The following is a 25,604-nucleotide window of genomic DNA, read 5'->3' as shown; positions in this document are numbered from 1 at the left end:
AAGACTTCCACAGTTGAACAGCTCTCACAGTCAGAAAGTTCTTCCTAATGTTCAGGTGGAATCTCCTTTCCTGTAGTTTGATGTCATTGCTTTTCGGAAAGCCTGTAAAACCTTTCTCTTCCAAGAAGCTTTCGATGGGTGAATAACTCTGTTCTTATTTTATTGTATTTTAAAGTTAATTGTATTGTTTTAATCTACTTCTGTAAACCACTCTGAGCAAAATTGGGAGTAGCGGTATACAAATCAAATAAATAAATAAACAAACAAACAAAATTGTTCCATGTCCTAGTCTCCAGGGCAGCAGAAAACAAACCTGCTCCCTCCTCCCTATGACTTCTCCTCACATATTTATACGTGGCCATCTTATCTCCTCAGCCTTCTCTTCTGCAGGCTAAATATGCCCAGCTCTTTAAGGTGTTCCTCACAGGGCTTGTTCTCCAGACCCCTGATCATTTTAGTCACCCTACTCTGGGCATATTCCAGTTTGTCAACATCTCCCTTTAATAGCAGCGCCTGGAATTGGACAGTATTCCAGGTGTGGTTTAACCAAGGCAGAATAGAGGGGTAGCATGACTTCCCTGGATCTAGACACAATACTCCTATTTATGCAGGCCAATATCCCATTGGCTTTTTAACTGTAGCATGACATTATTGGCTCATGTTTAAGTTGTTGTCCACACCCAAATCCATACACACGCCTTGACTCAAGGTCTACAGTAGACAAAACAATGTCACCTCTTTTCAGTGGAATCGACGTGCTAACCTGTTGCAGCAGAAGTTTAAATTCCTTATGGCACCCTGAAGATTAAGATACATGTCCCATAATCAGCACGTGTATTTTGAGAATGCAATACGTACTGCTATTGAGCCAGGCGTCCCCCATTCTGTAACTTTGCATTTCATTTTTTCTGTCTAAGTATTTGTCCCTGTTGAACTTCATTTTGTTAGTTTCGACACATCTCTCAAATCTCTTAAGATCGTTTTGAATTCTGCTCCTGTCTTCTGTGGTATTGGCTATTCCTCCCAATTTGGTGTCGTCTGCAAACTTGATGATCATGCTTCTAACTCTTCATCTCAGTTGTTAATAAAGATATTGAACAGGACTGAGCCCAGGACAGAAACCTGTGGCACTCGTCACTTATTTCCAGAATGAAGAGGAAGCATTGGTGAGCACCCTCTGGGTTCGTTCACTTAACCAATTACAGATCCACCCAATTGTAGTTTTGCCTAGCCCACATTTGACTAGTTTGTTTGCCAGAAGGTAATTGGGGAGCTTGTCAAAGGCCTTACTGAAATCCAGATATGCTACATCTATGGCGTTCCCTGCATCCACCCAGTTTGTAATTCATGGGCAGTTCCTGATTGCCAAGACAGCATTTTCAGATCGAGTCCATCTCTTTGAAACACCCTGTATTTTGTGAAGACATCATTCTACTGATAAATAGACACTATTGGATACAACTCAATACATTTTGTTACAGCTTTTTAAAAAAAAATCAAGCAGTTGGTGCTATAACTAATGTAGCCTTTGGTTATAGCACCACCTGCAACAGAGAGAATAGCAGCAGCTTGTTTTTCAGAAGTTCAAAGGCATGGACACATGAAAGCTACTTTTAAACCAGGCTCATCTTACAAGCACATTTTATTTTTCTACAATAAATGTGCTATGAAAGAACAAACACCCTGTATTATGAGTAAACAGCATGACAGCTATTTGAACTTTTATTTTCCTTACTTCATTGTAAAAGATCCTCCAGTCAGTTTACCAGTATCTGGGTCAAGAAAAGCCAGTTTAAGGCAACAAAGTGTAGGCAGCCCAACTTCATATTTTATTCCAACTATTTTCATCAGCTCTTGTTCCTAACAAAACAAAACAAAACAAAACCATATTTTAAAAATATCCTGCTTTTCAGATGGCTATTCTCACTTCATGAGTTCAGCTAGATTTGCTCTGCAGTTTTGTATTCAGGGTTTTGTTTTTGTTTTTTGGGGGGGAGGGTTGTAATTTTAACACAATCTACTTTACAATCACAATAATATACACAATCACAATAAAATGCACAAAAAGAAGAAGAAATATTGAACTAAAACACAATGGAGCTGTGTTCTCCCAAGGCTAACTGAAATGAAGAAATATATTTTTATATATCTTGTCATTACACATCCAATTAAGTAATTCTACTAATTACAAACAACTGTAATACTTTCTTCTTCTTCTTACTCTTCAGAAAGTCCATAAAGAGTTTCAAGTCTTACAGAAAAACTTCAGCTGGTATATCCTTTAAAACCCATGCTAATTTGGCACTTTGGGATAACTCAGCAACCTTTCTTTAAAAATTAAAGAGGGATAAGAAAAAGTCGTACCCGAAGTTCCATCTTATGCCACGGTTGTTTTTTTGGATTGATGCTATATATCTTGTTCTTCTTTGCCATAGAAACATATGCTTCATGGCCTTGGCGGAAATAGTAAACCTGAAGGATGTAACAAAAACATTTATCACCAATCCTTGTTTCCACAACAATATATATATTGGAGGGGGGGGGGCTGAAGTTATACTTTAAAATATACCTGTTCTGACTTACATAAAAATTCAACCTAAGAACAAACCTACAGAATCTATCTTCTTCATAACTTGGGGACTGCCTGTATAAAAAAATACAAAAGAATCTTGCAACTTCAATTATGATCTTGTCACATAATGGCTTACTGGCAAGAGGAGGAAGGATGATCGTCCTTCAGCACCGCTGTTGCTAAAACCACAGCACTCCTGAAATTGGTAGGGTTTGCCCAGTTTTTATGATAGGTTTTTAGGGATCAGATTGGGAAACAGATCGTAGCTGCGCCATTGTAGCTACATTGTCCACACAAAATCTCTGCCAGTATTTAAAAGAAATGAGATAGTGTCTGCCACTATCTCATGCAACTGTGGATTTATTATTTAAAATGCATGTCAGCTTCCCAAACATTTATTTATGGTCAACAACTGAAAAATGATATCACAGTTAAAGCTACCCCTTACATATTTCTATATAATCTTATGCAAGTACCCATTTTCAAGTGGGAGATAGAAGATTTTCCTAAGACAATAAAATAGGCATATGAGATATCACTTAAACTGCACTTTGTGTTGAACATATTTAAAAAGTGAAGTAACTTTGCAAGGCGCAAACTCAAATCTACAAAGTGAGAATTCAACCATGTGCAATTTTGAAGCTTACGGTGCATTTCACTGCTTGTTCTGATAAATGAGAAAAGATCACACTTAAAATGAAAGCCTTCTAAAGCCTATACCACTTGCTCAGTAACATTCTGTGGTGCTACAAAGGCTACAACATGTATTCAGACCTAGCAACACTAGCTGTAGATATATTTCCAGGCCCAATTTGAAGTACTGGGATGGGTGGATATATATATACAGGCATGCATACATATAAACATATGTGGCTTGCTTTGGATATCTCAGGACTTGACAAGCAAGTTCTTCTACCATGAACATGTGCACATATCCCAATATCAGCCTTTTGTTGACACCAAATTACATTTTTTCTTTCTTTCCACATATTTGGATGAGATTTGCTGATGGAATTTGACAATGTCAGATAATTAAAATGTATCTTTTACTATAAATGGCAGATAATTCAGAAATAAAATATTTATTGTGTACTTCTAGTACTGGTTAAGAAGAAGAAAAAGTAAACTAATACAACCAACAGGAGGAGGTAATAGTAAAAGAACCCAATAAACATAATTACACACACACATCCTGAATTATAGGAAATATGCCTAACATTCAACGTCTCCTTATATGAAACATAAAAATTTTAAAACAGGTCTCATTTGATTCAAAGACAGTTTGACAGGGTGACCTGTCACTAAGCAAGCCTAGAAAGTCATACAGAAAATGAAATACCTCGTCTCCCATTTGTGGTACAAATGGACATCGGCGGGGGAAAGGATCCGTAATCCATACTGAAGGCAGCCATTCTTCCAATGTCAAGCCATTTTCTGATAAAACTCCCACAGGCAACCTCTAAAGAAATCCCACATAAATCCAAGTTAAATGTAGCACTTTAAGAAACTGTCTTGAGAGTATCATTTACACCCAAACCCTTAAAGAAAACTACATTTCTAGACGACACCTGGAGGGCCCATAATATAGGAGTAAAGGACTATACACACTTCTCTAATAGACATCGTGTCTGGACCAGAATCGACATGATCTGGTCCACAAGAACAATCACATCTAAAGTAACAGAGATCAAAATATTACCGAGGGACCACTCAGACCACAATCCAATTATTATGACACTAAATCACAGACAAGGAAGAAGAAAGTGGAGACTGGATGACAACCTCCTCAAAAAGGAGGAGGACATAAAGAAATACAAAGAAAAAACAAGGGACTATTTCGAATTAAATACCAAAAATGAAACTAAGACCCAAATTATATGGGACGCTTACAAAGCAGTAATAAGGGGTCACTTAATTCAACATGCCTCTATCAGAAGTAGACTTAAGAACAACCAAAAGGCCCTTGTAGAGAAAAAGATCGACATGACTGAAAAAGAGCTGAAAAACAACCCAGAAAGACTAGGACTAAATGAAAAACTAGAAGTATTAAAGAAAGAAAAACATAGAATTGATTTAGAAAAAATGGCAAATCAACTAAAATTTATTCATCAAAGAGAATTTGAAAATGCGAATAAAATAGGAAGTGCTTTGGCTTGGAAAATAAGAAAGAAAACCCAACTACAACGAATAACTAGAATAAAAAGGGGAGACAGAATACTGATAAAAGAAGATGAAATAACAAAAGAATTTCAAAATTACTTCCAGGAATTATATAATCAGGAAGAAATAAATATGGATAAGATTGTTGAATACTTAAGTAAGCAAAAGTTAGGAAAAATAACAGACGAACAAAGAACCGAACTAAATCAAGAAATATCGATAGAAGAAATTAAGAATGCAATCAGAGGCCTCTGCAACAATAAAGCTCCTGGCCCCGACGGCTTCTCTGCGGGTTTTTATAAGACGCTCCAGGAAGAAATCGTGAGCACGCTTAAAGAAGTGATGAATAAAGCACTTCAGGAAGGAGATATTCCAGAGTCTTGGAGAACTGCGGAAATTACTCTTATTCACAAGGAGGGTTCGGATAAAGATGACATTAGGAACTATCGCCCTATCTCCCTGTTAAATAATGACTATAAAATCTTTTCAACCATCATGGCTAATAGATTTAAGACCTTTTTATCAAACTGGATAGGAGAGGACCAAAACGGCTTTCTGCCTAATAGAACTATCAAGGATAATGTAAGATCTATCCTTGATACAGTTGAGTACTATGAAACCCACCACCAGAAAGAGGTAGCATTGCTGGCCATTGACGCTGAGAAAGCGTTTGATAACATCCGCTGGGATTTCTTCAAAATGCTATTTCAAGAAATGGACTTTGGGTTCCAATTTAGAAATGCCATTGAGGCCATTTATAGAGATCAAAAAGCTAAACTAGTTATAAATGGAATCACATCAGAAGACTTTCCAATCCAAAAAGGCACTAGGCAGGGCTGTCCTTTATCCCCCCTAATTTTCATCTTTGCTCTAGAAGTTTTACTTAAGGAAATACGGGAGGACAAAGCTCTACGGGGTCTGAAAATAGACAAACAAGAGCTAAAACTTAGAGCATTCGCGGATGACATCATATGTGTGGTAGAGAACCCAAGAGAAACAATACAACTATGGCTGGACAAAATCGAAAAATATGGGGAGGTTGCGGGTCTCAAAATAAATAGAAGGAAAACAATGCTGCTAACCAAAAACATCTCAAAAACTAATCAGAAGAAACTAGAAGACCTATCAGGAATTAAAACAGTTAATAAGATTAAGTATCTAGGAATCTGGATCACCCAGAGGAATTTAAATCTACTAGAAAATAACTTCATAGGAAAATGGAAGGAAATCAAAAAGGAGTTGGAAACATGGAAGAAACTAAATCTATCGCTGCTAGGTAGAGTGGCAACTATAAAAATGAATGTCCTCCCCAAACTGCTCTATATCTTCCAGAATCTCCCTATTATTCGGAATTTTAAGATCTTTAAGGATTGGAACAAAGAGATCACAAAGTTCATCTGGAAAAATAAAAGGCCCAGGATTAAATATAAGATAATGACAATGCCAACCCATAAAGGAGGATTTGGCCTTCCGAACCTGCAAGCATATTATGAAGCCAGTGCGCTATCTTGGATCCGCGACTGGACCATGTTACAAAATATCAAGATTCTAACCATTGAAGGGTTCGACCTCCGAAAGGGCTGGCATGAATACCTGTGGTATGAGGGGACCAAGAAAGAAGGAAACTTCGGAAATCATTTCGTGAGGTCTGGCCTGATCAAAGTTTGGGAAAGACACAAAAAATACCTTTTCCAGAAAACTCCCTTATGGATCTCTCCCCTAGAGGCGAAACACCGTAGACTCCTAGGATGGGTTTCCTGGCCCTCCTACAGAGATATTCTCCTTAAAAAGAACGGTTCCTGGGTGCTCAAAACCCAAAAAGAAATAACTCAAAATTTTAAGAACATCTCGTGGCTGCAATATGCCCAGATTAAGGAAAGCTACAAGGAGGACAGTAAGCTAGGCTTCGGGGAGGAAACAGATTTGTGGGACAAGCTCCATAAAAAGAACAAAAAAGTTATAACATCCATATACCGAAACCTACTGGAGTGGGCAACCGAAACGGAGACCATCAAAAACTCAATGGTCCTTTGGGCAAAAAATATAGGAAGAACCATCCACTTAAAAGAGTGGGAGATTATCTGGAATAAAAGACTTAAATATACTTACGCCTCGGACCTAAAAGAGAACTGGCTGAAGATGCTCCACCGCTGGTATCTGACCCCACAAAAAATAGCGAGAATGTATGATAACGCTGACAACAAATGTTGGAAATGTAAAATCAATGAGGGGTCCTTTTACCACCTATGGTGGCAGTGCCCAAAGGCGAGAGAGTTTTGGAAGGCCATCCATATTGAATGTAGAAAAATTCTTAAGCTAAATTATCCATTGCGCCCAGAAGTTTACTTATTAGGAATGTTTGATAACTCTGTTTTTCCTGATACTAACTCAGAAAAGTTGTTTACTTTCTTAGCAACCGCGGCCAGGATGTCATTTGCCAGCTTATGGAAGCAAGATAAGATACCTACCATCACGCAATGGCGAAACAAAGTTCTGGACATCCAGGAAATGGATGAGCTAACGTTCTGGCTAAGACAGAACAATGGAAAAGGATCCGTGATGACCAATTGGAGCCTGTTTAAGACTTATATGGAAAAGGAAATACAGCAATAGAAAACTATTCATGTCTGAAAATGGAGGATGATATAGATGTAATAGGAATACAGCAATATGTAATGACACAGGAATGAATGAAAATGAGGGGAAGTCGGTTTTAACCTTTAGGAGGGGGGGGGGAAGGGGGGAGGAGGAGATGGGGGATTATTGGAGTTATTGTCGATAGATGTGAACACGATATGTCTGCTCAGTCTTTTGTAACCTGCACTTTTAGTATGAATGACATCTGTATGTATGTGGTATACTTCATGTTTGTCTTTTCTATGTATCACACTTCATGTTTCACCCCCTTTTTTTATATGATAAATTGAATAAAAATATTAATAAAAAAAAAAAAAAGAAAACTACATTTCATTTGTACTCTGATTAGACATCCGCCAGTCATTGCATACCACTTCCCAGGCTATTCCAAAGAGGTTTTTTTAAAAAACTTTCTGGGTAGGTGCCAAACTATTATCTTTAGCAACTATTAATTAAATGCTAATCAAGGTGGCCATTTGCAACATTCACACCTGCCTCAACATTCACACCTGCCTCAAGCATTCCACAGATATATAAACCTCACTTGCCTAGTTTCCAAGAGACCATCTCATAACCTCTGAAGATGCCTGCCATAGATGTGGGCAAAATGTCAAGAGAGAATGCTTCTGAAATATGGCCATACAGCCTGGAAAATTCACAGCAACCCAACTATTAATTTGTTTAAATGTTCTTAATAGTGATGCCTCAGTAATTTTTAATAAAAATTGATTTTATTTTAAATTGAAACAATAAAGAGGGAAGTGATGGGACTAATGAACAAAAATGACAAAATATGTTCTACATATTAATCCAACCCTATGACCTTACTACATATGAGCACTCAAAATTTAAAGCAGCACGTCTTAAAAATCTCCTACATGCAATTCCAGCTTGTAAATAATATAAGCACATAGTTTTTATGGATGTTTTTAAGCTGTAATCATTCATATTAATTTAATGCTAACGCCAAAGAAGACATTAAAGAATATCATTATTAAGAACAAATGCTGATGTTAGGTTCGTCTTAGGGTTGTCATACGTCAGAAATGACTTGAAAGCTCACAACATTACTAAGAAACATTTTTAAAAGTTAGTTGTTTTGTAACCATAATACAACCTTTTGTTTTCTCTCTTTGGGTTTCTTTTTCTTTGGTGATGTTGGACCATCTTTGTCTTCAATACCTTTTTTTCTTTCTTTTCTGATTTGCTTTTGCCTTTGTTTTTCTGGACCCTCTTCATCTTCTGAACTGCTCTCTACTTTCTTTGTCTTGATTTTAGGAACTTTCTTTGGTGGCTGCAGATTAATTCCAGCATCTGCTGTCCAATCAGAATAATCACTAGAATAATCACTGCAAGAGAAAATACAATAATATAATTGTGTATATAAAACAATGAATAGAAGCAGATTTCAGGAACAAACTTTATCTAATTATATTAAACATTTTCTGTTCCAAATAGCAGTCATTTATTCAAACATTTGTAAACTACTCTTCATTTTGAGAAATATCAGAGTGGTTTACCAATCTAAATCAATACAATAATCAAAAGTAACACCATTAAAATATAGGTAAGAACAGAAAAAAACTTGTCAACTAATTTTAAAATGCTCTATCGAATAGAAAGTTTTTATTGGCATTCCATGAAGAGAAGTGACACAAGGCTGTCTCCCCTTAGTATGACCAAGGCTCTTGGAAGAGAACCTCCCTTTATGAGGTTAAGTCCCATAAAAGTAGATGTGTAGATATGCCTCTGTAGATATTTGCATTCCAAACCATTTAAGAAATGGTGAAAGGCATGTCCATTCATTCAGGTTAACTCAACCCCAAATGACACCACCAATCCAAGAAGCTACAGATCTGCTCTTTAACTGGAATTAAAACTCCATCTCTATACTGTCTATTTTTAAATATTTAATGCAAGGAACAGAATTTAGGACAGCAATATATCTGCCTCATGAACACACTACACCTAATAATTTCCTTATCTTCAAAGTGAACTCTTAAGGGAGGTTAGGACATTCACTTGAAAAACAGAGGTGTTCTCCTATTTCTATGCAGCCCTTGGATCCTGGCATAAGTTCTGTGGAGCATTCCCTCTTCCATCTAAATCTTATTTTTACTTTCACCCCCAGAAACATCTTTCAATTTATTATTTTTCTGCTTTATTTAAATATAGACAACTTGCGTCTTCACATTCAGTCACTTACCTAGAACTACCATCACTGTTCCATGCCTTTCCTTCATCTTCAGATGTTCCACCACTGGCAACAACTACTTCTATCTCCTGAGAACAAGACAGTATATGTTTTTATGGTGGACTTTGCCTACATTAGCAGTAACAAATACTGGCAACTGGGTCCATAGGTTGTTATCTCCTAACACAATGCATTTTCAGCTTTTTCATTAACCTTTATAGAACACAACTTTATTAGAAATTAAGAATCAAGTTATTATGTGATCCTGCTCAAGGAGAACAATATTCAAGATTATTTTTGACAGGTGAGAGTACACATATCCTAATTCATTATCACAAATCTGCAGCAAAGGCAAAATGCAAATCCCTCCTAAAGGTAAGGAAATAAGTATCTCCCTGCTATAATAGCATTTGATAAAAGAGATTTCTTTTGCTCCAAAGAAGGCCTGAAAGCCTTGATTCCAAAGTTATTTCAAGGCTCCTTCAAATACAAAGGTATCCAATTGAAATCATGATGGACAACATTCGACATCAGGGGATCATTTCTGCCCATTCCCAAACTCTGAAAGTCCACCTCCCAACCTCACATTCTCCTATAGCAAATCATGCCCTATGATGAATGTGAGTTGCACTTGGGATCCCTAGAGAGTCAGATCCATGGTTTGGGTGCACCTACAGATTTAATCCTGAATTTAGATATCCAAGCTTTAATAACAGCCAGGAAGTAAGGCTTGTGGGTCAAGGGCACCTTCTTTGGAGCAAAGTTAATACCCGGAGATGCCTAATTTGCTATGCTGACACAGGTATTAGTTGTTTCCTTTTGGATTCAAACAGTACATTCAACATCATACTGCCTTTGAAAATTATACTACTTTAAAATGATGTGGTCAAACTGATGGCCCGAGCTGGTTACTGGAAATAGTAAAATTCCTTGTTTAAATCAGCCTCTCTGGCTTCCTGCATGTTTCCAGGCATTAGTTACAGTCATCATAATCCTGTACAGCCCTGATTTAGGCTGTTTTAGGTATTGTATGCTTCTACCAGATTCTTCTAAATTTTTGGGATCTTTGGGACAGACTGTTCCTCTCCTAATGGTTGCAGGTTGTGATGTGAATGAGGAGGATGTCCCTAGATTTTCTATCAAAGAAAGACCTTTCTATTTGGCAACAGACTTTTCTTGTTGTGGAAAGTGATGTAAACTCGCTAGATACTGTATTTTATGTTACTAGTGTGTTCTGGAATTTAACACTGTAATGTCTTTGTTTTATGATTTAACTGAGGTTGCTCTGAGTTCCATTTATACAGGAAAAGCAGAATATGGATCAAGCACAGAAATGAACATTAAATTAATCTCAGTACTTATTCCAGGAAAATAAGATTTATACACCCAAACGAGCCTCACAGCTCAAAACCTTGATGCCACCATGTAACAGATAAAGTAATTGCACTTACATATTGCCGAAGATTTGTAAATTGCACTTAGATACTATGAGATATTTTGTATATGAAACAATTTTAAAATTCAAGGGAAAACAAATCACCTAAATGAAGAGCTATGGAATGCTAAGTTGCTATCGTATACATTAGCAGCAAACTTGTTTTTGAGTATTGGCATTAGCCAGAATGGTACCATCCATAGATTCGGGAGTGGGGTGAAATGTTATTACCAGAAGACCCCTACAACAGGCGATCCGATCTCTGACCACCAACTATATTGCTGCCACCAATTTCCACCAGTCAGACCGACCAACTACCGGAGTCAGCCCTCAGAGCCACTCAAAATTGGAGGAAAAACTCCAATGCAAAGAGTTGGCTGTTGTTTACAGTAAATGGTTCCTTCACAAAGCAATATTCACTCACATGGCTTTTCAGAACTCTCAGTTCTCCCACTAGAGGATCACAAAACACCAGCACTCTGTCTCTCAGAGGCTATTTTTTTTAAAAAACTCAGCACTTCTCCCCAAAGACTGTCTTTTATTTTTAAAATCCTCCCTCAAAGAGGTTTCTCTCTCCTACCTAAAAACGCTTCCTTTCTTTTCACCAGACTCCTCCCTGACTGGCCCCCTCTCCCTTCTATTGCTATGCAAAACTCTCTAATCTCTCCACCAATCAGGCATCATTACCATATAAGGAGTGGGTGCTCCCTCCTCTCCTCCCTTTGGCATAGACAAGGCCTTCCCTTCTAGGGCCTAGAAATCCTCACACACCAGCCCTTCAAGGTAGGCCCATTCTGTTACACCCCCTCTTTCCCCTGCAAAAATGATTAAATGAAATATAGCTTAGCATCTTACCTCTGATGAACTGCTTCCATTTTCCATGTCTTCATTTGGCCTTGCAGTTTCTTCCAATGCATATCTAGTACGGTAATTATGTGGATTGGCCTGTTGTTTTTTCGAATCACTAGCATCTAATATATGATCATTAGTATGATTCTATAAAAACATAAAATAACTATTATGAGAAACACATGACATATCTTGACATTAAATTTTATTCTCAATGATAACATGTAAATTAATTTTTAAATATGATAATAATGTGCTGCTGAAAAGAAGCAAGGGAGCTGAGGGATAATTTATTGTTGCCACCAATTTGATAGGAACCAGTATTCAGGAGATTTTACCCCAGTTCCCAATTTTAAAAAGAACTGGCCAATTTGCAATGGAGGTTGCCGATTAGGAACCAAATTTACCATCAAGTTGGAAGGGAGGCTGTTCAACTGCACCTCCTCCTTTCTTAAGAAAGTAATAACTTAGTAGTAATTACACTGTATATACTGTAGCGTGACTGGAGAGAAGAATGTAGTTTTATTTGGTTACTTTTCCTTGCATTTCTGCCACCACGTGAGGGAAGTTGTAATATTGTGAGAAATGGCACTTGGTACACAGAATAGACAGAGTTGAGGCAATCTTCAAATAAAAGTTAACAATTTTATTAAGTACACAGCGTGTGGTTGCAAGACATAACTTTTGTTATAGAACTTAGAACAATGCTTGGTTAGTAGAATGTTACACTCTTTCAGGTTACACAGTATCTTCCTGAGGTGAAGCACTTATTACAAAACAAAGTTTCAATACAGGGATGTCTCCCTTATCTGATCCTCCCTTGATCAGATACTTAATAAGATTATTCTTTAGCCTTTCCTTAGACTAAAGGAATACTGGCTTCGTTTCCCTTATCAGCCTCTCTAGGCTAAGAAACTTCCAGTAGCTTAATCTGGCTTTCCAAAGCCTCGAAACTTTGCTTCACAATTTACTCTCTTTCAGCTACAACCTCCTAATCCTTTCCTCTACCAACTCCTCTAAACCTAAACCCTCACTCCTCGGAACCTAAACCCTAACTGATTTTTAACTGTCGTTCTTTCAAACTCTCCCCTCTAAGCTCCTCCCACTTCTCTCTCTCCTGCATCGGTCTCCATGGCAACGCACATGAAGAACTCCTCTGACTTAGGCTGCTCCAGCACCACTGCAGCCAATCTAAACACAAATACAGTTAAAATCATACAATTTATAATCAACTCCTGTACAGCTGCATTCTGTGTAATAAAGAAAACCAGGATGAGCCAACTACAACACATTATCTAAACATATAGGAATCCTGGGCAGACAATGCCAAGTCAGGGCAAGTGTTTCTGAATCAGATGTGCTCAATAGGGTCTGTTTCCTATACTTTTATATTAATGCTGCTGTCTGAATATTCAAAAGTGAGAAATCACCAGATAGCTACACACTGACTGAAATGCAATATAGTTACATAAATATCTGTGTGAACAGAATCTGATGCAAGCCACTCTAAAATAAATTCATGAACAATCCTACTTTTTAATATGCACATTATATTTTTATTGTGTGTTATAATTTGTATGATGACAACATAGATGAAAATATAGAACTAGATTGGATTAGCTAGAAGAAGCAAGGAGGTTCAACCAACACATCCAGTCCCGCTTCTCCAAGAATCCTGTACAATATATCCACCAGAACTAGACCATGAAGTGATGAAGGTTCAGCTACTACACTGCTCAAACATAAGGCATCTAAAACAGAATAGATTCAAGTAACCTTATCCACAATATGACAAGCAAGCTAGTGATGGTATACGATTATCTTCCCATCAGCCAAAATAAAAATTAATTTTCCAACCAGACTGATCATCAAGACAATCAACTCTAAGAGGTTCCCTAGCTTGAATTAATTATACTTCCACCAGCAATAACACTCTAGTTGTCAACAATGCCATTTCACTGTTGCCAGCACCTCAAACTATCAATAAGCTATCTGAGCTCTGAAAGCAGGTTAAAAGGCATTCCAGCAGGTTAAAGGCATCACCAGAGTCATTCTCCAATGCAGACATCCATCAGTGCTTCAGCAAGACTCCAAAATTCTCAAGAACCTCCCAAAACCATTTAGATGCATTTGTGAAGCATATATTTCAGTGCAATAACATCATTCAAACAAATCAACTTGTAGAAGACTATTATCTTGAAATTCTCATAAGCCTTGGCTAGCACAGGCAGCACTAAGTGATGCTGGGTGCTGCAATTCATAACATCTGAAGGTCACAAGTTTAATTTTAGTTTATACAAGTATGTATGCCTCTTGCAAAGATTCTGTCTTTATTGCTTCAGACCCCCACTCCAACATGTTTGGAATTACTATAGTACTGTATTCTATCATGTTTTGTTTCATTGTCCTGATTTTCCTATAAGGAAGATTCATCTTTTGGCTATTGAATAAGAACAACCAGAAAAATATTATTACAGATTGTTGTTCATTCGTTCAGTCGCTTCCGACACTTTGTGACCTCATGGACCAGCCCACGCCAGAGCTCCCTGTCGGCCGTCACCACCCCCAGCTCCTTCAAGGTCAATCCAGTCACTTCAAGGATCCCATCCATCCATCTTGCCCTTGGTCGGCCCCTCTTCCTTTTTCCTTCCTTTTTCCCCAGCATAATTATTACAGATTACATACAATGAAATCACTGCAGTAACTCTTAAAATTTTGTCTTCAATGCACAATGCCAGAGATGAAGAGGCAATTCAGAAGTCTTTCAATGCGTTCCAATATGTTTACATAAGGTGATGCAAAGAAGCATTGTTTTTAGGTACCAAAGCTATTCTCACCTAATATTTAAAACACACATCACTAATTGATACTGATGCAGTATAATAATCTAGCTTGAGATACATTGCTACGGTTTCAAGCTTTCCATAAATTTGCTTTGATGTGCATAAAATGCTGCTCTATATTTTATCTTTAATCTCTGGCTCAATACAGTTCTACTGCAGATTGATTCCTGCTAATGCTAATAAGGTTTGCCTCTACGTAACTCTCTTAAGGATTCCAGCCTTCATGAAACTGGATTAAAGAGAATAGAGTGCTGCATACCTTAGGCAAAGGAGGTGTTTTGTTCTCTCTTGCAACGTGGCTTACAATATGCTTTTTTTTCTCTTCTGATCTGTATATTTTTATTTCTTCTTCTCCCTTAGCTGTTCGCCATTCTTCCTGTCGACTACAAAAGAAATTAATATGAACTCACATGATACTTCTGTGTAAGCGAATTACAAGTTTCAAATTCTTGCAAACCAAAACCATGTAATCTCCCATTTGTTTTTTATCAAATAACTTAACACTAAGTCCAGAAACGTAAATATACAGATTTCAAGATATAAATGCTATATTTACCTGGCTACTCCTGCGGTCAGCTCTGGCACAACAACCCTTCGACTCCATGCCACTAGGTCCCTTTCAGTAGCTATTTCACTTCTTGGTGCATTGCTATGCATCTGCCGTACGCCCTCAATTTGTCCACTGCGTCTTAATCCCACATTTGGTGGTGAATGAACCTCTGAAGTGGTGTTTGCAGAGCCTATTTAAAAAATTATCAACCAACATTCTTACTGATGATGCTGAGAAACTGAGAGAAAATAAGTAGTAAGTATAAAGTTAATAGCTTGGACCACATGACCAAATTTAACTAACAGAACTTTAGAAAGGGAAAGATGCCACTTTCCTGTTTCTCTTGCACCTACTGTTTCTCTTGTACCCACTGAAGATGGCTTCAGATTGTTGAAAAACCTTCTGGAACAGCACTGAAAGTAGCAGTCCTATGCAAAAATCATCTCTATTACTCTACTACTTCTATTACTATTGTGTTAGTGCTCCTTCCGTAAGTGGAAAAAGTTCTTCTGTTTATAAAAAGCATCTCAGGATTGAAGACTATATGATCCCACATAGATGCAAACTCCATATCACCCAGGGGTCAGAATGGAAATTAAACCATATGCGGACACGTTATGAGTCCACAATATTTAAACAATTAATTTGTAACTATAAAATAAGTGTTGTGATAGAACTCCTTTTTGTTTCCTTGATCATTTTCATAACTGGTTAAATCAATGGATTTAAAACATACAAAATGTTTTATTACTGGAAAGTAACTGTAAAAGGAGTGAATGAGAATAAGGTGGTATGCAAATACTGTCTTTTGATAAATACAATATGCTGAATGCATCTTACAAGTGGACAAACCCAGGAATACAGATCAAAACACACACAATAAAATAAAATAAGACAAGTAAAAATCAGCTGCAACATCAAGGGGAAAAAAAGAACAAAAAGAAACATACACTCACATTAGACATTCAAAAACAGTATCATGGCTGAAGAAATAATAAAAAGTTTTTACCTCTTCCAATTCTGTTAATATTGCTAGTTCCAGCCTCTCCAGACCGCCTCTGGTCTTGCTCTTGTTGAAGTCTTTGTATCATGCTGTCCAAAGGGCTAACTTGTTGACTTAAAACTTGGTTCAGTCCTATGGAAAAAACGTACTTGTGTTTAGTTCTTCAGCACATCTAGAGATAAATGTATGCATTCTAAATGTGCATTCCCTAATAAGTTATATACTATATGGATCAATATATATTATTTTGACAATGCAGTACTGCGCACTTTTATTTAAAAACATACAAAAGTGCAGGGAGGAAAAGAAATTCCAGGTAAAGTTGAAGTACCTGATGAAGTTACCCCCATTTGAGGGATAAGTTGCTCCTCTCGACAGTTCTCACGTCCTGGAACTAATCTTTGATATCTTGATGGATGAGGATTACCATCAACATCAACCAAAAATGGGGGAGGCATGAGGTGCGGTGCTTGCTGTGTCTGTTCATCCAGCACAAAGTTGTTGGCATCACGGATAAGAGGCCGATAATCACTGTGAAAGAACATCTGATCTGCTATCTGCAAATAAAATCAATTTTAAGATTATAGCCAAAACTGTATATAGATTAGTATTTAGAATTTTATAACAATGCAATTTTATAACAATGCAAACATAGCTGCAGAATGGGAGAAATTAGAAATGATATCTATCAGATTCATTATTATTATTATTATTATTATTATTATTATATTTGTACCCGACTTTATCCTGAAGGAGACTCAAAGGGGCTTAATATAAAAGTAACAGCATACAATTTAAAATATACAAATATGCAAGTATTAAAACAGAATTAAATATAAACAGTATTAAAAATTCCCAGTTAAAACCATTAAAACACATTCAAAGTTAAAAACCATAGCACACCCTTAAGTGATCTTTTACACCTCCATCTTTAAAAGCCTGCCCGAACAAAAAAGTTTTTGCCACTAGAAGGACTGCAGGGAGGGGGCCATTCTGGCTTCCCTAGGAAGAAGGGCGTTCTAAAGTCAGAGGGCAGCCACCAAAAAGGCCTTCTCTCTTATTCCCATCAACTGAGCTTGAGATGGAGGTAGGACTGAGAGAAAGGCCTCATGTGAAGATCTCAGGGCCCAAGTAGGTTCGTACAAGAGGACGCGGTCGGCCAAATAGTCTGGACCTGAACCGTCTATGGCTTTAAGATCATAAACAGCACTTTGAATTGTGTCCAGAAACAGACTGGCAGCCAGTGGAGCAGCTACAACAGGGGGTTGCCCACTCCCTGTAGTCAGCTCCAGTGAGCAACCTGGCTGCAGCTCTTTGGACCAGCTGATGTTTCCAAGCACTCTTCAGAGGCAGCCCCACGCATTACCGTAATCCAGACGGGATGAATTTATCACCGTGGCCTGATATGGATTTTTCAAGGATCAGGTGCAATTGACTCACAAGTTTTTAATGTGTAGAGGCCCTCCTGGCCACCGCCAATAGCTAGGCCTCCAGGTTCAGTGCTGAGTCCAGAAGGACCCCTATTCCTTGATCTGCCTTACAACTGACCAGGAGCAAGTCTGTCATGTTTCAATTTGTTTGCCCTTTTCCAGTCTATTACTGATGGCAGGCACTGATTTAGAGTCAGAACAGCTTCCTTGGCATTAGGTGGAAAGTATAGTAGAGTTGGGTGTCATCTGCATATAATTTCAGTTAGCAATTTATTTACTATAAAACTGAAATTATCTTTAATGGTTAAAACTAACAAAGATGAAGTGGTTAGTCATAAACATCTCTAGTTGCCAAAGGATCCCCATCAATTATCATATTTACTATTTATCTCCCATGTAATAATATTAGTTCCCAAGTGGTGTGGAATTTCATTTGCTATCAATTCCAACCAAAGCAGCTGGTAATAAGAGTAGTATAGTTGGCATTCCATATATGTGGGTATTACTTTTGCGGATTTGATTATTCACTAATTTAATTAATATGTTCTCCCTAAGGATTCCTAGATCCTCCAGTGTGACTCCTCTGGTCATCTTCCAACAAAGGCTGACTACACAGTGGTACTGGAGAACCTAGGGATTCCTAGAAAGATGTTATTTCAGGTAAAAAAGTGATTTTTTGGGCAGTTTTTCTTCTTTTGGAAGAGTCTTGTACCTGTAATCTCAGACAATGCAGAGGGCTGACTGTAATTCGCTGATATCCAGACAGCAATCAGTTTCCACATACATAATGAGCTTCCAAAACTCCCCCAAGAGTGACAGTATCCCCAATTTTTTTTCAATTAAACTTTATTATGGTGGACAAAGAAAAAATAGACTTATGTGTATGCTTTGTTACTTTAGCATTTTGTTTTCATAGTATTTATCTCTTAAGTGTCCACTTTAGAGAAGGCATTAAGCAACCATGAACTACAGAAATATCTCTCAGGTGCTTTAGATGCAAACTGTAAAGAAAAAAAAAACCAAAATCTAATATTCCAACATGACTTCAACATGGTTCAGAAACTACCAGTTAAACCAATTTAGATACCTTATCATATTTACTGCTGGAACCAAAGCCAAAGATCAAAAGATGACCATGTGAGTCTGTACAAGCAAAATGCTGGCCGTCAGGAGAGCACTTGCAGTCAAACACTGCCCCATGTCCTTGTCCTTCAATCTGAAATACAGCAGCAAACAAATTAACAGAATACTAGTGATCTGCAGTATTAATTTCATGTCCATAATGAACCTATTTTTAAGAAAAGAAATACACCGTTATATAGGAATGATTTTCGCAAAGCATGTCATTTTTTTCATGTCATTTAAAAAACATCGGTTAAATTGTTCATGGATTCATGCTACATTTTTTATCTCATGACCTTTCAAAAGTAATTCCATTAGGTTTATACTATGTTTAAGAATATTTTCCCTCGACTATACTTTTGGTACTAATTGTAACTCTGAAGATGTTTGTCGAAGAAACATGTCTCACTGACTTATATATGAGTAGACATGTGTAGGTCTATTAATTGAACTGTCAAAATTCAAATTTTAAGCAAATTAATACTCCACCAAATATCAGCAGGACACTTTCCTCTAGTCTCTCCTCAGTAACATTTAGTTTCTCCTCATAGACAATAATATACATACAAATTCCAGTTAATAATAGTTCTTGGGCCTTTCCAGTTTACTCTAATGGTGTCGCATTCATTTGCTATGGCAAGAAATAAACTACATAGATCCCATAGAAAGATGCTGAGCAAAAGCCAAGCACTATATTAGCCTGCCTGCAACTCATCTAAGGAACGCAAATGTTTTAAAAATAATTTTACCTGATACTCATTTTCTGTTTTCCACTTCCATTAATCCAGAACAAATGGGTTTTTGTTTTTCCCTGTAACCTGTCAATCAAGCATAGGTGACCAATCACCACTCTGAACTTTCATACCCTAAGTTCTCTACCAATATTCCTGGTTGCAAAATATTTTCTGGAAGACCTAAACAAAAAAAACGTTTCCTTCCTCCTGGCTACACTAAGTCTATGAAGCAGATATGTATGTAAGGGAATAAATGTTCCACAAATAATCCAAGCAACAAAACATTAAAATCCTTGGAAACAGAGTGATACGTAGTCCTATTTCTGCCTCAGAAGGTGTATAACAGATTCTATGCTTAGCTCCAATGAACATAGAAGGCCTACTGCATTTGTTAAATTCTGCTACTTAATATTTTGCATCAACTTATGACTGCCAAATAATATGCATTATAATATAATCCAACTCAGTGTCCAGAAAAATAAAACTACATCAAAACATCTATAGAAAAAATACAAATTGCAACCTAAAGACCATAGTAGACCAACACTAGTATGACATTGTTTTATTTTTGTTTTTAAAGTTTTCCTTGGATCATCTCCTGTCCTCCTAAACATTGCTCCTAAGGTTAGACATGCTTTCTCACACAGCTCCTTAGGCAATATGACAGCTACCTCTAATCTGGAAACAGCTTAGGCAGCTCTATCTGAATAACAACCACCGAGTTTGCTACTTTAAATAATTTGTTTCAGAAACCTCAAACAGCTTTAGATCTGCTATATGTGAAAAAGCAGGAACATAATTATTTTGACATGTTTTGTCAATTTGATGTTTGGCAGAAATAAGATTTTGGAGGTAAGAAAAGGAAATTAAGAACAGACAGTCAGCCCTCCATGTGCACAGATTCTGCATCCACAGATTCATAAATCTGTAACTTGAAAGTATTTTCTAAAAATCCAAAAGCAGCAAAACTTGGAGACCATGGTATATAATGGAACTTAAACATCCATGGGTTTTGATATCCATAAGGGATCCTGAAATCAAACTATAGTGGACACCAAGTACTCATATTACTGTGTATCAATACCTAGGCCATACATGCTGCTCATGTATAAGTCGAGGGTGGCTTTGGGGATCAAAATTATGGCTTTATCTACAGGGAGGGGAAAAGACCAATGCTATATCAGGGGCCAATTGTCCCTGGCTGCTGCCCATGCCATTTTCCCACCAAGGCTTTTGAAAGGGCAAGAAAAAAGATTCCACTTAAACTTTAAGAACTTCCTGACAGTAAAAGCTATTTGACAGTGGAATATGCTGCCACCAAGTCTGGTGAAGAATCCTTCTTTCAAGTTTTTAAAACAGAAACCTGATGGCCATCTATCAGGAGTGATTTGTGTATTCTTGCATTGCTGGGGGTTGGACATGATGGCCCTTGTGGTCTCTTCCAACTCTATGAATACTACTCTGGTTTTATTGAGCATTGTTTTGAGCTTCGATGCTGTTGTTTTATATTCTTATGTTTTATTTAATTGTGTTTTTATCTGAATTGTTACATTTTACTATTTTCTTATTTTAATTGTGTTTTTGCTTTAATGGAGTATTTTGCTTTTATGTCTTATGGGCATGTTGACCCATATTTAAGCTGCCCTGAGTCACTTCAGGGAGATTGTGACAAGGTATAAGAATAAAGATATAATTGTAATTATAAACATTATTATTATTATTATTATTATCATCACCATCATTATTATTTGTAACATGCACTTAGAATCATAGAAGCATAGAGTTGGAAGAGACCTCATGGGCCATCCAGTCCAAACCCCTGCCAAGAAGCAGGAAAATCGCATTCAAAGCACCCCCGACAGATGCCATCCAGCCTGTTTAAAAAGTCTCTAAAGGAGGAGCCTCCACCACACTCCAGGCCAGAGTTCCACTGCTGAACAGCTCTCACAGTCAGGAAGTTCTTCCTAATGTTCAGATGGAATCTCCTTTCTTGTAGTTTGAAGTCATTGTTCCGTATCCTAGTCTCCAGGGCAGCAGAAAACAAGCTTGCTCCTCCTCCCTATGACTTCCTCTCACGTATTTATACATGGCTATCATATCTCCTCTCAGCCTTCTCTTCTTTAGGCTAAACATGCCCAGCTCTTTAAGCCGCTCCTCATAGGGCTTGTTCTCTAGACCCTTGATCATTTTAGTTGTCCTCCTCTGGACACATTCTAGCTTGTCAATATCTCTCTTTAACTGTGGTATTCTTTTCCACCCTACTATAAATTACACAGGATTTCTTCTAAGAGCAATCTAAAAGGATGTGGTTTAAGATTATAAAAGCCACAAAGAGGGTGCTAAACCATATGCCAAATGTGCTGTACAGGATTCAACAAAATGTTTAAATTCTAGATTAACCTACCCATAATGAAAAATGTATACATAATTTGCTATTGTAGTACATTTACCAGAATATTTTGCTGTGTTCCTCCCCTTGTATATCCTAATAGATCCATATTATGATTTTTAAAAACCACAAAAAACAACATTTGAGGTTTTGCCTTTCCTCCCTTTTCTATAGCACTATCTTCCAACAGGAGACAATGAAGAAAATCTCTTTTTTTAAAGAGTACAAAATCAGAATAATCATAAATATTGTAAACTTTAACCTCTGCTTGATTAACAAATTTTACAAGAACCCATTTGTTCTGAATTAGTAAACAGTATCTTCCTCTCCAGAAGAGTCATGGCACAAATAATTTGAATATAACATTTCAATACAACTGATACATCCTTTTAAAGGTAGCTTTTTCAAATAGATAACCTCAATATTAGCACTGTTCCTTTAATGATATATTCACACAAACAATTGCATACAAATTATTTATGTGCACTTCACAAAAGTTAAAATAATGCCATTGTCTCTAAATGACAGTTTTGCTGATATAGCAAACAGTAATAGCTCCAGACAAGATGGTGACTCTGTTGGGATGACCAAAACTTCACTTAATATCATACCAATTAGCATTTTGCTTGTGCATGTAGCCTTTACACAAGTAATAGTTAAACCAAGAAGTTTAGTTAACCAGTTTTATCAACAGTGCATTCAGATAGACTGCAAAGAGGTGGGGGCTGATTATAATCATATTTCATTTTAATACTCTGCAATACAATATCCAAATTAGCACTGGATTTTTTTCTTTCAGGCTGTTGTATGTAGTTAGGTAAGATAGGAAACATTTTGAGGGCTAGCTAATTTTGTGGACTTATTACCTAACACTGTATACTGATCAACTCATTTCAACATTATCTCCATGTAAAATGGGTTTTCAATTACAAGATTAGAGTCAATTGTCTGTAAGAAAAGTTATTGGAAAAGTAAGGTGGGGAAAGCTTCAATACCTGAAAGCTCTATTCTCCTCTTCTGAGTCTTACCTCAATTTCTGGAAAACTGATTGTTTAGTTAACCAGGAAACTGTGTTCTAAACAAACCAGGAACAAGACTAGTCTTTAGAGGGTTGGATCCTCCCACATAGAAGCCAGGAAGGTCCTTTGTTTTTATAAATTCTTGCCTATAGGAGTGAATTAGGGGACCAATCCAAACACAGCAGATGTTATCCCCTTATCTTCTGGGAAATAGGGCATTCCAGCATAAAAATGAAATACTTTGCTGGTAATTTTGAAAATCTGTGCACAAATATTATTTATTGAATTAACATTATATCTATACTAAACTGGTATCTCAAAGCAGTGACAGCACACATCCTAGAATTTTATCAACAGTTCCTTAGTGTAAGAATAAAAATTATATTAATCCAAAACTCAAAAAGAAAATGCAACAATATTTCTAAGTCGAAACAGCTTCAAAGACTTTGGGTGAGAGGAGGTTGTTCTGGACACACTGCTTAACCTTGTCCACGTTTGTTCTAGGGCATGAACCAAAACTGGACAGTCTCAAGATTAATTAGATATAATATAGATTGTCACATCATCATGAAACAAAATCAGTTAAAGAAATATCTCAAATAATAATCAGATATATTCATTAAGTCAGACCTCTAGACTAGATACCATTTTGCAGAGTGTAAAATGAATACACTACATCTGCACTAGAATTACATTTTACGTGATTTTATTTTGGGGCTCAGAATTTATATAATTATATACAAATTAATTTTTAATTTATTACATTAATACTGGCATAAAATATGTATTAAGTACAAACATCATACAAGGGTTTAAACACCCACACACATAAAAATCTATCACATTGTTTCAGATTAATACATGTAAAGTAAATCACTTTCTCATATAATAATCTAAGATATTTACCATATTGAAATAAGATCTGATTTTTACTCCTTTTGCTAAATCCCATACGATTACATTTCCATCATGGCCAGCAGAGAAGAGCACTCTAGGGTCAAAAGGGTGACTTTCAAGTACAAATACTTCATCTTCATGGCCCTGAAATATTTCAAAACATAGGTTAATGGGTCTGAACATGAGGCAACATCACTTGGAGCAGGGACAAAAGAAAGCATAAAGCACATGGTAGGAAATGGACCAACACTCAATGTTTGTTAGCTATTTTAGCTGCATCCCTGTCAACTCCAAAACAAAAAGGTACTGCTCCATTCACTAGTGACTTGTTTCTTTGGCTGTAGAAACTGTTTCAAGAAAATCAATGTACTGTAATGAAATTTCAGCTATACGAAAATACCTGTAAATTGATTTGGGTGGGGGATTCTTTAGTTCTACAGCTGTAACTTCAATAGGTAAAGAACATCAAAATTACTTTATTAATAAGTATGACATAGTTTTGATCCTACAAGTTTATCCATAAGAAGTGCAATTTAGCAAATGTGATTTAAGGTTGGTGGATAAAAAAAAACAAATTGGATTTTTCTTTAGGCTAAAGTGATCCTTAGCAACATTCTGTCCTTTATTTAAAAATGGTTCTCAGGGGCATCAGGATTATCAGTATTTAAAAGTGCTTTGAACGACTATTAAAGAATATTATTTTCCTAACTAAATATTATGGTGTTGGAGAAAGACTATAATAAAGATGTATCATTAATACTGTTTCCTTACCATGAGGACATGAATAAGTTGTCCAGTAAAAGAGTCCCAAACCTTCAAGGTCATGTTATTAACAGCAGTGATAACTGAATTGTCGTGGCGATCCCATGCTACCATAGTAACTTTCAGTTTTGTGATTTTGTCTTCTACTCCTTGTGCGTTTTGACTATAATTAATGAATAGAAATCACATGGTCAGAACACAGTTCAAGAGCTATAAGAAAGCACCAGGAGTGCATTGAACCACTAAGACTGTTTAAACAGTTCTGGTTTCTTTATTTTCGGTGCCACCTCTTAATTATAACTCGCAGAGGCCCAATGCAAAAGAAAAGCCACAACTTTTAACTCCAACTCCAATCGGTTCTCATGGACCATCAACATATTTCTGCCCAATACCTGAATCCAGAAGACCTTAGGAATCATTTCCAGATCAATTGTTTTGTAACATTAAAAATGTTACAAAGCAAATGCATGTCTATTGCACAGGAAGAAGATATATACAAGACTATTTTAGGTGCTCAACTGGCTGAAAAGTCTCAGCTTTAGCCTCTTCCACCATCAAAAACTACATTTTCCTACTGGAGAAACTAGATACAGAACGTGGCACCCTTATGCAAAGCACTGGCTCTGTCACTTCCCAGAGAAGAGTTGCAACTCAGTATCAGTAAGACCAAGGTTTTTAAAATTGGTTGTAGAGGGAAATATACAAACTTACCCTGCAGGACGAGTAGCCATATCTAACAAAATGCTCTTCCATTCCTTTTTCTTGTACATCCAAATGCGTGCTGTTCCATCACGACTCCCACTTACAAATCTAGGGGGAGGGAATGCTCTTTAAAATCCTTCACAAGCAGGATATTTCCTCATGAAAGCTTGTGCTACAGAATATGCTAAAGCTAAAACAGGAATCTAGTAACACCCATGGTGTAATATCCTTATGCTTTCAGATAACAAAACTAACAGTTTTAAAGAGGAATTGGAGAAGGCACACAAGGAACTGTGTGAAGAGATG

The 25,604-nt window shown here is 36.9% G+C and overlaps 1 protein-coding gene across 4 annotated transcripts in view; it reads right to left on the bottom strand.

The window, feature by feature from the left end:
- PHIP (pleckstrin homology domain interacting protein) overlaps positions 1-25,604 on the bottom strand; it is an 82,264-nt gene that overhangs the window by 18,119 nt on the left and 38,541 nt on the right. For all 4 annotated transcript variants that reach the window (XM_060752946.2, XM_060752947.2, XM_060752948.2 and 1 more), the window contains 14 exons: positions 25,308-25,406; positions 24,606-24,759; positions 23,844-23,978; positions 18,761-18,889; positions 16,575-16,800; positions 16,250-16,375; positions 15,247-15,430; positions 14,950-15,073; positions 11,854-11,994; positions 9,576-9,652; positions 8,487-8,718; positions 3,912-4,031; positions 2,365-2,472; positions 1,736-1,860 (listed from right to left, as the gene is read on the bottom strand). In XM_060752946.2, coding sequence (XP_060608929.2) covers positions 1,736-1,860; positions 2,365-2,472; positions 3,912-4,031; positions 8,487-8,718; positions 9,576-9,652; positions 11,854-11,994; positions 14,950-15,073; positions 15,247-15,430; positions 16,250-16,375; positions 16,575-16,800; positions 18,761-18,889; positions 23,844-23,978; positions 24,606-24,759; positions 25,308-25,406 — 1,980 coding nt within the window. The remainder of the gene's footprint in view (positions 1-1,735; positions 1,861-2,364; positions 2,473-3,911; positions 4,032-8,486; positions 8,719-9,575; positions 9,653-11,853; positions 11,995-14,949; positions 15,074-15,246; positions 15,431-16,249; positions 16,376-16,574; positions 16,801-18,760; positions 18,890-23,843; positions 23,979-24,605; positions 24,760-25,307; positions 25,407-25,604) is intronic.

This window comes from Anolis sagrei, chromosome 1, assembly GCF_037176765.1.
Source record: "Anolis sagrei isolate rAnoSag1 chromosome 1, rAnoSag1.mat, whole genome shotgun sequence".
Taxonomy (NCBI): Eukaryota; Metazoa; Chordata; class Lepidosauria; order Squamata; family Dactyloidae; genus Anolis; species Anolis sagrei.
The sequence above is the reverse complement of the archived record's forward strand: the minus strand, read 5'-3'. Positions and strand labels throughout refer to the sequence as shown.